Source organism: Leguminivora glycinivorella, chromosome 3 (genome assembly GCF_023078275.1).
Source record: "Leguminivora glycinivorella isolate SPB_JAAS2020 chromosome 3, LegGlyc_1.1, whole genome shotgun sequence".
In the NCBI taxonomy this organism is placed as follows: domain Eukaryota; kingdom Metazoa; phylum Arthropoda; class Insecta; order Lepidoptera; family Tortricidae; genus Leguminivora; species Leguminivora glycinivorella.
The window spans coordinates 18480580-18494376 of record NC_062973.1 but is presented as its reverse complement, the minus strand read 5'-3'; the positions used below and the strand labels follow the sequence as shown (position 1 = coordinate 18494376).

General features: G+C 37.2%; 1 protein-coding gene across 1 annotated transcript; it reads left to right on the top strand.

Moving 5' to 3' along the window:
* Positions 1–8225: 8225 nt before the first annotated feature.
* LOC125242668 (centrosomal protein 20-like) lies at positions 8226–11453 on the top strand. Its single transcript, XM_048151521.1, has 3 exons — positions 8226–8358; positions 10114–10267; positions 11251–11453. Exons 1-3 carry the CDS (start codon positions 8263–8265, stop codon positions 11430–11432), a joined length of 432 nt encoding a protein of 143 aa, XP_048007478.1. The 5' UTR covers positions 8226–8262; the 3' UTR covers positions 11433–11453.
* Positions 11454–13797: the final 2344 nt, after the last annotated feature.

The following is a 13797-nucleotide window of genomic DNA, read 5'->3' as shown; positions in this document are numbered from 1 at the left end:
AAATTGCTTCACCACCGAGGGTGCCGTCATCTAGGTACCATATGTTCAATTTAGAATTTAGATTTTTAATTATGGGATGAATGGCGAGACTGAATATTGCTGGACCGAGAGGGTCGCCTTGTTGACAACCTACGGAAGAAAACAAAGGGTCAGTTTGGTAGAACAATTTAGAGGGGGAACTGTAGCACTGCCAGAGAAAGTTATAAGTAGATGGAATTTTATCCTTTATTTGTGTCAACAAGGCGCCCCTGTCTACTGAATTAAAAGCATTGGAGACATCCACCTTCAGAATAACATCTCCTGCTTGGCGCTCTATATATGTCCGTACAGCGTGGACAGCAGCTTCGCAGCCGCTCTTGGAGCCGAAACCGAGCTGTATAGGCTGCAGTTCGGAGGCAAGGTCCTTAAGTATAGCGCGGCATGCTATCTTGGCTGCGAGTCGACGCAGAGTGGAGCCAACCGCAATGGGCCGAATGCCGCCGTCTTTTTTAGTCAAGGCGCATAGGTTGGCGCCATAAAGGATGTCTGTAATCTCTGGAGGGACTTGACCAGCCAACATGATGTTTACAAGGGCCGTCAAGTCCTTCAAGAGATTTTCCTTTGTGTCACCGCAACCACAGTACAGGAGGTCTTTGAGATGCTGTGGAGACAAACCGTCAAGGCCTCCTGCAGAGCCATTGGGAAATGATAGTATGGCTCCGAGAACATCCTCGGCGGAGGCGGTCAGAGCGGGATGGTTGGCTTGAGGGGGATCTGGAAGATGAAGGTTCGGGTCTGAAGGTGGATGTTTAGCGGCGAGAGCTGCGAGGGTTTCCGAATTGGCCGGTGCTACTGCATCATCAGAAAACAAGAGGCGGGCGGCTCCTTTAATGTCACCATCAGAGATTTTAGTTTCAACTTTTTTGAATAAATTATTACTAAGACGTTTATAACTATCGCCAGCAGGGCAAAGTGAAACATCGCGGCAACAATTTTGTTTGATTATTTTTGTAAGCGATTTAGAATGTGTACTTTCATCAGGTTTGATGTGGAGCACTTTAAAGGTAAAAGTTAAAATATTTTCCCAACTGTGAATGGAATTGGTTGAAATAATTAATTTGATAGTCTCACTAAGAAATTTAGCTACCGACACACGCGCTCCACGCGGTACGCGTTTTAAAACAGGGCAAGTGTTTTTTAAATTAGTTAGGGTTTTCCAAAATGGTATATTTGAGTTAGGAGCCTGGAGATCCGGGATGGGTTCGACGTTGGGCTGAGATGACGTAGGTCTAGGTGTTGGTTGACTAGCTGATTTTCTATGTTTTTTAGTTATATGAATATTCAGACCTCTAGAGCCTTTAAAAAACTTGGGCTCTGTACATTCGGGACAACGGATGATTTCTGAAGATGCAGTGGATGGAGCGGAGTTAGGAAGGATAGAAATAGGCATCAGCAAACTAGTCTTAAAAAGAAAAATAAACTATTTAAAATTAAAATACATAAAAAACTACACAATACTTATAACTAAAGGCTTAAAAGGACAAATAATGTATAAAAACAAAAATAAAGATTCCCCGTCGCGGGCCCAGGCTAAGAGAACGGAGAATAGGGCCTGGGCCGCCCGCTGTGTGCTGCGCTGCTGCTGCAAGGGTTCTTTGAGGTAAGAGAACCGCTTGTGAAGTTCTGTTGATTCTGTTGATTCCAAGGAAGGTTGTATAAACTCGGAACACGTGCAAACTATATATATCACAAGCACGCCCCTTGAATGCTAAATGCACTTTATAAACACGATATCCAGATATAATATTACTCAGTAAGTATTATTATTTGTTGTTATTTTCTTGTCTGACGTCTGTCATCTCAAGCGCACTGAATTGTTGAAACGTATTTTTCAGCCAAGGTTCCCGACACTTCGCTTTCAACATCATCGGCGTCCATAGGTTACGGTAACCGCTTTCCATCAGGCGAGCCGTATACCTGTTTGCCACCGACGTGGTATAAAAAAACGTGAAATTTTCTATAGAAAATGAGGTCCTAGTTTATATCTATTGTAAAATTCAGTCGAAAACGCTATGTTTCGTTTTCAAATTATTTTGTAATAAGCTGTGATTCTAAAATGGCCTTTTTGGCTCGCTGTTCAAAATTCCGTACCAAATATTATCAGAATTAGTATTTTTTACGCTACGCTAATTGAAAGAGTAGAATTACAATGATTGTATGGAGAAAGTGAACAGCGCCTCCGAAGCGTAAACAAGCCATTTTTACATTAAATGAAACTGCGCATATTTTAAGATTATTGAACTAAAATAAATAAATAAAATTTAATAAGAACTACACAATTTTTGTGTGACCTTTACGCATCGACGAGTAACATACCTCGTATGTAAATTATACAGTCACCGGCATAAATAATTATGTGATGATTTCTATACCTTGTCACAGTAACGTCTGCTGGTGACTGTACAGTCAACCAATTGGAACCCTAGGCCACTGTAGAACTATGCCATAGTGACGTTATAAATAAGATTGTAAGAAATCTCTTACTGCTTTTCATTTTGACATGGTTGTAGAGTGGCCTAGGGTTCCAATTGGTTGACTGTACCTGCGGCGCTTGGCTTGATACCCTTATTTGACTGATGTCTCGCTCCAGCCAAAACAGTGATTAATTCAATCCAATTCTAGGTGCGAGAATTTGGCCAACGGGCAAATTAAATTAACGGCACGTTCACGTTCCCGCACAGTATCGTAATAAATGATGTCCCTTTGTACCTTAATGGACGAAGTGAGCTAAACCACTGTGATGCTGAAGGATTTGGTTATTCGCATGTATGTAATCTAAGTTTATTGTGTACAACGTTGAATGTAAGTTTTACTTCAGATAGATAGAATTAACTGGTGACCGAAGAGCTGGCGACTTCCTCGCACAACGTATCAGCATTGCGATACAGCGAGGAAATGTCGCCAGTATCCTTGGTACAATGCCTCAAGGGCCTATTTTAGACATTAGCTAGCTTTTAAGTTTAGTCTTAGTTTCTTATATAATTATGTAAATATGTTCATGTAAATAAAGAGATATTATATCAAAAAAAATAGAAACCACTTACAATAAATGTTCTTGCGATTTTGGTATTTAGAGAAATTAGTGTTATAACTATTGTAATTTTATTCATCTGTTGACGATTTTAATGACTCCTTTAAATTAGAACTTTAATGGACCGATAATAACTTCAAGATATCTCAAAAATAGTTTTAGTTTCGACCAAGGACGATATAATACGGGACAGACAAAGCCCATACAAAAAAGCGTCCCCCTGAAATGTATGGGCCTTTTAGGCTTAAAATTTGATGGCGCTGTTTCGCAGCCTGGAAGTGGCCAAAATCATATTTTCCCCAAATATATTTGCGTGTTTTTTTGATTTTTTTTTGAGAACAAATGACATGCTTCTTTATTTCAATATCGTGATATCAATACATATCATGATATTAAAAAAAAAAAAAATACATTTGTAGACATCATCAGTGCAGTTATGATAGTATTTTTGGATAACAGCCGGTAGCGTTAAGCCGGGAATACACATGCCTGTAAAACGGATCAGTAGCCTGCATATTAGTTAATGGCATGTAGAAGTAACTGGCACACCGTGTATACATTGGCAAGTTAAACTTGCATGCAATTGGCGTCTTTGAATGCCTGTGTTAAACTGGGTTTATGCACTTCACCCAGTCGGGCTCCGGATGTTTTTGATTTTTTGCACTTTATTCAATTCTTGATGGTAGGTAGAGGTACTTAAATAACTTTTAATTTATTTTTCATTAAATTTATTTTACAGTTACTTTAAATTCCTCTTCAATTTTGATGTAGGCGTTGACACGGGCAATTTTATTTTTATAAAGAGAACTACTCAGGTTCCAGAGACATTCGTATTCTCTATACAAGTGAATAAACTGTTTCGTTTTCTCATCTCCCCATCGTGACATGTTGAATACAAAATAATTCAAAAGAAAACGAAAGAAAAGTAAGTTTTATATTATACAACCTTGACACGAACACTAAACTACCCGAAAAAAAAAACGCAGACCACATAAACAATTTTTTAATACAGTTGCTCAAAAAGTGCCCGTAAATATGAACGTAAGTTTAAAAGCTTCAAAGCTTGAATCGTCAAAAAATGCGTCAATGTCAATGCGAAAATTGGGAGTTCGGATTGTTTATTGTTTTATTTCGTTGTAGTAGTGTTTTTCGCAACTGTATTAAAAAACGTCGTTCGTCACACGTGCGAGAATGTCATTCTTCACTCGTCTTAATATCTTGGAACTCGTGAAGTAATGACATACTTCTCGCACTTATAACGAAATGTACTATTTTGCTACTGGCATGCCTGTAGTTATCGCAAGCGTTCACTCATGCCAGTTTCGCAGCCCCCCGCGTCCCCTCCCTCATATTGCATGCTAGTAAATCAAATTGCTTGCGATCTACTTGTTTGCCAGATACAAGCATGCCAGTTAGTGTATATGTCGCAGTAAAATAGATAAAGCCGTTATATAGTTATAACCCTAGGGATATAATTATATGTCGTAACATAGTTAAACGAAAGCGATTAATTGCTATCTTACTAGGAATATAACTATAATGCGTTACTAGTTTAGTCATATAATTATATGACTGGATTAAGTTTAGTGAAATGATTGTAGGCAGGAGTGAGGCGGTGCGGCGGAGGTATAGTTATAACCCTAGGGATATAATTATATGCCGTAACATAGCTAAACGAAAGCGATTCCTTACCATCTTACTAGGAATATAATTATAATACGTTACTAGTTTAGTAATATAATTATATCACTGAATTAAACTTAGTCTAGGGATATAATTATAATACGTCTCTAGTTACGTAATATAGTTATATTACTGGATTAAGTTCAGTAGTATGATTGCGCCTTTCGCTACCGTAAAATTACCGGGATTTCCCGGGAAATCAAGAACCGGGAAATACCGGAAGCATGCCCTAACTGTTACGTTTTAACTAATGTAGCGTGGATTCGTTTGTTTAGTAACTAAACCTTGTGTACTATGTTCGATACAAAATAAACTTTGTTCTAACGTCAGTGACGGTGTTGTTATTCCAAATCGTCCCGCTATACGTATTATAAAACACTGATTTAAACCTTCACGATTTTTACACACATTTAATTTTGTATTTTTACATACATAGTAATACGCGATGTCCCGTTTGTAATTTTAAATACCGTATTATAATTATATTCCTAGTAAGATGGTTATGAATCGCTTTTGTTTAGCTAATGTTACGTTACGGCATATCATTATATCCCTAGGGTTATAACTATACCTCCGCCGCACCGCCGCACTCCTGCCTACAATCATTTCACTAAACTGAATCCAGTCATATAACTATATGACTAAACTAGTAACGTATTATAGTTATATTCCTAGTAAGATAGCAATTAATTGCTTTCGTTTAACTATGTTACGTCGTATAATTATATCCCTAGGGTTATAACTATACATATAACGGCTTTATCTATCTTACTGCGACATATACACAGTACAATAGCTGGCACGCACGAGTAGCTGTTATGCAAGTGTGCAAGTTAAAGGCATGTGTATTCCCGGCTATAGGGCTAGCACTGACCAGAAGGCCCAGTCGTCCCCAAAAAGTCGACGTAAGACTGCCCCACAAGGATGGGGCGCGACCAGATGCAGCCCTCACAGCGCCCAGCGCGGAAGGGGCCACTCACACCCCAGCAGGGGTGTCGAACGACATCACAGCAGACTGTCCCTTGGCTTTTTGCACCTATAGTGTATGAGCTCAACCTTGCCGGCCACTGTACGGTTTTCCGTAGCTAGGAAGTACCTACCAGTTTGAATGACCTGCTATGTATGAAATGTACCTATATCTTTAATAAATATACACGCTGACATTGGCGTTTTGTCTTACCTCCTGGTCGCCTACCTTACACATTTAGATTATTCGGGATCGCTCTTTGGACACTGGACGGTAGTTTATGGTTTCAAAGCGTGTTGGCAGAAATACTGCAAACAAACTGCGAGCTAAAGTCTATCAGAGCGAGTTCATGGTTCTCTTTGAAATAACAGACGGTAAATTTTCACTTGCGCTCGAGTCGAGGGTGCTACTTACCTGATTTAGCTGTAAACGTAAATTTTGGATCGCTAGTTACTATTACAAAAGTGAAATCGTCGCGGTCATTCGAACGTGTTCTGTTGGCTCTCAGTCATATTTTGTGGACATTAAATTTAGAGCCCTGCATTTATTATTCGAGAGCAACACTGGATTCATACAATATTAGTATTATTAGTAGGTAGTTATGTGCATACTAACGCTATAGTCAGATAATAACCTGAAAAAAGAAGTTTTAAACTACGTATAATAGTAATTTATACAATATACAACCGGTGTTTAAGAGAGGTCAAAAATGTGAGTGACTATTTGAGCCGAGTATTTTCTGACTGAGTTGCATACAATAGTTTTTCTACAACCTTTCACGTAAGTGCATGCTGTAAGTGTGTGTATTTACAAGTATTTCTAAATATTTTTTAGAACATGAGCAATCCTTTAAAACGCCTATATCTCCTCCACTCCAGGCGTTAAGCACCTTGGTTCATGTAGGCCAAACGTACCACACTCGGCCTGAATGGCCCCTCGAGCCGGTTCACGCAATCTATTTCACCCTTGTCGGTGCTTAATTTACCTTCATCCAGCCCCGAACTTGGAACATTTGCGTAATACTCTTGTGTTCGATTTCAACGTACTGTCAGAATTAATAGTAGCGTATGAAGCAACGCCTCAAAAGGTAACAGTCATCCTGAATAAGTTATCTAAATATAACACAGCACACACATAACATATGTACAGTTCAGTCTGGTTAGAATGAGTCAAGTTTCTTTTCGCATCTCTTTTTGTTAAGCGCTATAATTAAATTGTAGTTAGATACTTCTGATATTACTAACTGTAGAGTCTGTTCGGAAAGTTAAGAGTCATGAAATGTATGGGGTCCAATTGAATGACCTTTGGTCGAACGTTTGGTCCAATACATTCCACAACTCTTCACTTTCCCAACAGACTCTACCTATTGAATGAAGGATATTAGACGTAAGATGTGTTTGTAATTTTGTAGATTATGAGTTCCAATGTTTTTTTTTTCGATGATATTTTAGTTTGATGTAGGCAACTAGGCAAGTAATTAAAAATAACAAGTAATATTTTAATATACAATTTTATTGTTAGACAACGTCCAAATAAAATCAAGACTTTAATAGTTTACGACTTACGACATGTCGCACGGACGCTCCTGAACCGACCTCATTATATCAGGAAAAACGCGATGTAGGAAATGAGCGTTCAACGTACAACGACATCTATCGGCAAATTGAGTAAACTAATGCGCGCGAGCTAGTATGGAAGATGATTTTTATGGAATAATTGTTTATTGCGTGAACCGATTTTAACCATTTTGCCTCTATTTGAAAGTAGGTAATTGTATTGTTATTTAGTTTAAAAAATACAGGTACTTACAATAAACACCCGCAAGGGTGTTGAAATTGAAAATGTAAATCTGAAAGGTTTTTTATAAATAAATAAAAAGTTTTCAAGATACGTGTACGGTTTTATTTTTCCTGTAATATTCATTATAATAGCCATGTTTGGTGAAAATTTCATAAATTTATGTTGGTAAACTTCGGAGATAAGGGAGGGGGGAACGGTATTTTTTTTACATTTACCTTCAAAAAATATTTTTTTTTCCACAACCAAAAAATTATAAAAAATAGTTTTGATATGTACAATTTGAGCCCTTTCTAACGATACCCCACTTGACCTAGTTACTTGAAATTTTCAGTTTGCCCCCCTTTCATTTTGGCCATTTTCTATCATTTATATTAATTAATATAAAAAAAATACTTTAAACTTGTAGAGGTTCACAATGTTTATAACTATTCCAAATTTAATATCGATAGCATAAGTAGTTCTCGAGATATTTAACAATGTGACAGACGGACAGACAGACGGACAGAGTCGCACCATAAGGGTTCCTGTTGTACCTTTTTGGTACGGAACCCTAAAAGACGACCAGACTAAACACTAACCAAAAGTGTTACTTTTGCTTGAACATTTGCCAAACTCAAAAGTGACAAACTTTTTACTTCAACCTATATTATGATTAAAATTATGTCAATGTCAGATAAGGGACATGCCTGTCAAATTTTTATTACTTAAGCTGTGAATTATTTGATTATAACGTTTTTTCGTAATGAATTTAAAGCATGAGACTTCAGAGAAAGATCTTCTAGGTGCAATAAAAAAATTGTTGAAAAAGAGTGGACACCTTGATAAAATACAAGCAGAGGTAACTTATTTTCAAAGCACTTTAATAACAACATAGTCACAATTATTATAAAATTTACAATATTTACATCCATACATAAGCGACCGCTTGAAAACCGCAGCTCTTACCGCTAGGCCACCAGCGCCCCCTTATCTGTGAGTATGTAATTATATTATATTTAAAGTCACACACAGGTCGAACGCGATCAATTAACATTATTTTTACCTTTTTTCCCAACCAACCACCACGCCACCACGACCACGGCCAGTGCAACCTGGCCGAAACGTTGGGAAAAAAGGTAAAAATAATGTTAATTAATCGCGTTCGACCTGTGTTTGACTTTAAATATGTGTACAAAGCGCGAGAACTTAAAGTGTTATATGTAATTATATTGTTTAGACCTTCGTATAATTTGACTGTAGAAATTTAATGTACAATTTATATTCTCAAGTAACTGGTAAATCTTTTCCACGTGGAAATTAATATGATTAAAGCCAACCCAATTCCTATTTCCTTATATAAAACACTTCAACTGCCGTGGTTTACGTTTCAGACACGTTTTATTTATTAATCATTTTTGGTTTGGTTATGGATATTGATTTAAAAGTAAAATATTACTTAAAGACTTACAAAACTTTTTGATACGTATACAATTAAAATATCGTATAGATAGAGTATTCCAGTAGCTCGCGATTAGGGTGACGATAGGTACACAACCGATGTACTTAGTATCCAAGATTACCAGTTAGCCGACTTGCAAACTTGATAGCCTACACCTAGGCGATCGACAGTTTGGGAAATGCTGCCTTAATGCCTCATCACCCTAGGATTATATATTCTGTGCACTAGGTCATACTGGGCTATAGGGCAAATATATAGATTTATTGTAGACCTTCATTCATTTATTCATTATTTTGTGCGACCTGCAAACATTTCTGATCTATTGTGATAGCCACTTACTTCCTACAAAATATTGTCTTCGTTTACCGCGATAGTTACTCATGCAATAAAACTATGGAAACGGATTAAATCGCGTATAATGAATTTGCAATTCATCCCGACGTTTCGAACACTTTACAGCGTTCGTGGTCAACGGGTGACTGAGGAAAAATTATAATGTGCAAAAGCTACCCACATACGAGAAATATTAACGAACCATGACCATAAATAAATAGATTTCTAAGGCAGGTTCACACACTATTAATAAAGCTAGTTATACAATAGTCGAAAAATGTACCATTACTATGTTAAAAAACAATGAATCAATTAATCTACACAAAATTGACAATTCCTGAGGTCGGTGAAATGTTTTTGAACTCGAGATACCTCACATCATCGTCTCGCCTATGATACCTGATACAAAAGCGGGTCAATTTGAGCAGAAAGTTGTTGTTTAGCCGCACGTATCAATATTGATACTTGAGCAAGCAAGATATTCCTTTATTCCTTTAAAAGTGGAATCTTGAGCGTTGCAAGGGTTTCAAGTCACGAAGGTTAAACAAACTTTGCCACCGAGTGAAACACAAAATTCTTCACCACACCAACACGAACAAAATACTGACTATGAAACATCAAACTAAATCAAATTCATCAATTTATTCAATATTTATGATTCAAAATCATCATTTATAGCCTTATAGGTAAATTCTATTACTAATATTGGAATCTTTCGCTTGCTCGGGTATCAATATTGGCAAGTGCGGTTAAATAACAACTTTGCCCCCTTGTAAAAAAAAATAACTATTTTCCTAGGTATTTATAATGCGTAATTTTCAGACTCGTGCAAAAGTGACGGAGATTCTGCAGGAAAGGCAAGAATACTTGGACACTGGTACGCAGCGGCCGAGCGCGCCTGCGCCGACCGACGCTGTGCTGCTCACGAACGAACTCGTGCTTGAGTACCTGCAGTGGAACGGGTATTTGTATACAGGTACCTTTTCTTTTATCATTTTAATGTTTTGAAATAAGTACGATATTTATTTTACTGTGGAGGGCAATCTGACACTGCAATATCACGATTTTATTAACTTTCAAACACTTAATTGCCAAGAGTGATTTGAACAGTATGTGCTCTGCCTACTTTAAGGAATACAGGCCCGTACACAGGAACAGGCGTTTCAAGTACAAAATTAACCCAATAGCTGGAAAAACTGCGCTTTTGCGAAACAGCATACTAGGTATGGCCTCTAAAGTATATAACCACTTACCAGAGCAGTTGAAAGAATTACACCTTAATCTATTCAAAAGAAAATTAAAGGCTGAGCTCATTAATAAAACATATTACAGAATAGATACTTTTTTCAGCGATACGTTGTTAATGTAATTTTATTTAAGATGAATAATGTAGGTAATACTAGGACAAGGAAACTGCTCTTAAATAAGTATGATTGAATGACATAATAATTATAAGTATCAATAGTAATATAATATACGCATGCACTAGAATAAGCAGGCTATGCCTACACCAATTTTCACATGCCTAACGGCCGAATGTATTAAGGCTCTGTATCTTCATTTGTAACATCTTATGTACCATATATTCTTGTGAATAAATGAAATCTAAATCTAAATCTATAGGTACCCGTTTCCCTGTAACTAAGGGTCATGACTGCATAATTTTACAACATAGCTCTCCAGTCCGTAAGATTTTCGTCTTCCGGTTAGACGTATGTCTTTAGTATACCTTCTTTAACAGGTAATATGTTATAATCACGGTTATTGGATGCTTTCAATTCCTCACGTTCTATGTCATTTTAGGTTATTGTATACATATATATTTATTTCTTTTAAAACTTAGTTTTTCTTCAAACCAGACCAGATCTATCACCATACCTACACAGATAGTTAGATCTCGAGTTCCTCATTATATGGACTTACAACACTATGCACTTTTTTATCTTCTCTTTTTTTCAGCTTCAGTAATGGTATCTGAAGCCGCCATGCCAGTGGAGCGTCGCAAGCGCACCGAGCTCTGCGCCGAGGTGGGAGTGAGAGACGACGAGAAGTCCCTCTCGCTCCCTCTACTGTCCAACATTGTGGCCGCGTACATTGAGCGCATCAAACGCAAGATCAACAAGAGTAAGAGAGATGGGTAGATTAGATCGTTAATAAACATTATTTAACCCTTCTGATGTCGCCTGTCAATTTTTATTATTGAAAAAGTGACCTTGACATTTAAAATAATAGATTAAAATTCCCACGCACTGATCAGTGCTTAGACATACGAAAGGTTAAACTTTGAATTGTATCAGTAATTTATAATTTTACAACACATACGAGGGTCATGCCAAAAGAAATTAGATACTCAAAATTTACATACTTTATTCTTTATTACAGCTATCTATTTTTTCGAAGTATTCACCGTGAACACGTATACACGTTTTCATCCGTCTAAACCACTTAGAAAATACCGATGACCACTCTTCTTTAGACACCTCAGAAATTTCGTAATTATACGCAGCCAACGCATCTTCTTTGTTCTCAAATCGCCTTCCTTTTAATTTTTCTTTAATTTTAGGAAAAAGATAAAAATCATAGGGGGCTAGGTCAGGGGAATATGGGGGGTGGGGCAGAATAGTCACGTTTTTTGAGCTGAAATAGTCAAGTGTTCTAGCGGAAGTGTGCGGGGCAGCGTTGTCCTGGTGCCAGAGCAGGTGCCGGGTTCCTGACTTCGGCCGCTTGTCACACCAAGCTGACAGTACTCTTGGGGCACAAACTGTCACATACCATTCTGAATTAACTGTCTTTTGATCTTCTAGCACTATTGTAGCAATATGTCCCGTCTTGCAGAAAAATGAGGCAACCATTTGTTTTTGTGTGCTTCGGGTTCGGCGACATTTTGTTGGCGTCGGCTCATCTTCAAAACACCATACTGTGGACTGTCGCTTTGTTTCGGGATCGTAGTTATACACCGTGTTTCACTTAACACTAAAAACCTGAAAACAGTTTGTTCAGAATCGAGAGTAGAATCGATTGAGCTATATCTTGATGGGGGTAATATTTTTATTTAAATTAGTATTATTAGTTATTTTTTACGTGCCCATTCTATTGTACTCGTAATACAACATTGTGTATATCGCATTGCTAGAGGTTGTTTACCTTTTTTCAGTATTTAGGGGTATTAATACTGGCCGGTTACTTGGACGATTATTTTTTCCGCTACTAGTTTGACGTTGTTTGTCAGTTTAATCTTAATGTTTATCATAAGTCATAACAAATTGAACTCGTACCTAATTACAACCTTGTCATTTTGAATATTGAGTTTATTTGCTTACTGCGATTACCTGTCCAACTTGAAGTTTACTGTGACAAAGCTTTAAAGTGTTTTACAGTGACATCTTAGCTGTCTATTGGTAAACCTTATGTCGTTGCAGTAAAGTACACAAATAAATAGTCTTATGGTTTATGATGGTAGTTAGCAATTATTTTATTGAGTGTAGAGCTAAAAGTCAAGTAGAGCTGCACAGAAAATTTAAAATTCAATTAAGAAAAAAGTAACGATCAGATTAAAAGATGAATACTCTAGATGAGTTTAAAAAAATAAAAATCAGTTGGGGTGTCTGAGGTTTTGAGTGATACCGGAAACACCGTGTATAGCCATGTTTCGTCATCAGTAAGTATATCATATACGTTTTTGTTCTCGCCTGCGTCGAATTTATCTATCATAAATTTGCACTAATCCACGCGACGGTCTTTCTGTAAATCGGTGAGCTTGTGCGGCACCCATCTTGAACAACGCTTATGAAGAGACAGTTTACTATGAATTATAGTTTGCAATGCTGCTGATCCAATGCCCAGTTCACGCTCGAGCTCTACATATGTAATTCGTCGGTTCGCACGAATATTTTTTTCCACAGTCTTTACATTTTCTTCAGTGATTGCGGTTGGCGGCCGTCCGATCTTCGCCTCATCTTCAAAGCTCTCCCGTCCTCTTTTAAATTCAGCAAACCAATTGAAAACAGTTGCACGTGAACACGCAGACTCTCCAAAAGTCGAAACTAAAAGTTCAAAACACTTTTGAGGTGTTAAACCTTTTTTAAAGTCATAATATATCATAACACGAAAATCACGTCGAGTAAGCTCCATTGTTGCGGAAAATTCCCGCCAAAATTATTTAGAAAAAAAATAATTAAAAAAGGAATCCTAAGAATTTCCAAGTGTTCCATTTTTAAATTTATAAGCAGATAACCTACCTTTACATTGGTGTATAACTGGCCAGTATCAATCAAATGACCATGGAGTATCTAACTTCTTTTGGCATGACCCTCGTAATTTAAATACGAGGATTTATTTTTTATCCTCTAATTGGCGTCCGAGCTAAAGTAGTACTTTTTTTTTGACATACGAACCGTTATTAAAGTCTGAAGTGAGGATGGAAACTACTGGTAAGTTTGGAATAAACATTATGTATCGTCTTAGATAAGCCCATTCGCTTTTCGTCAAGTTCTTAAATTCGTCACA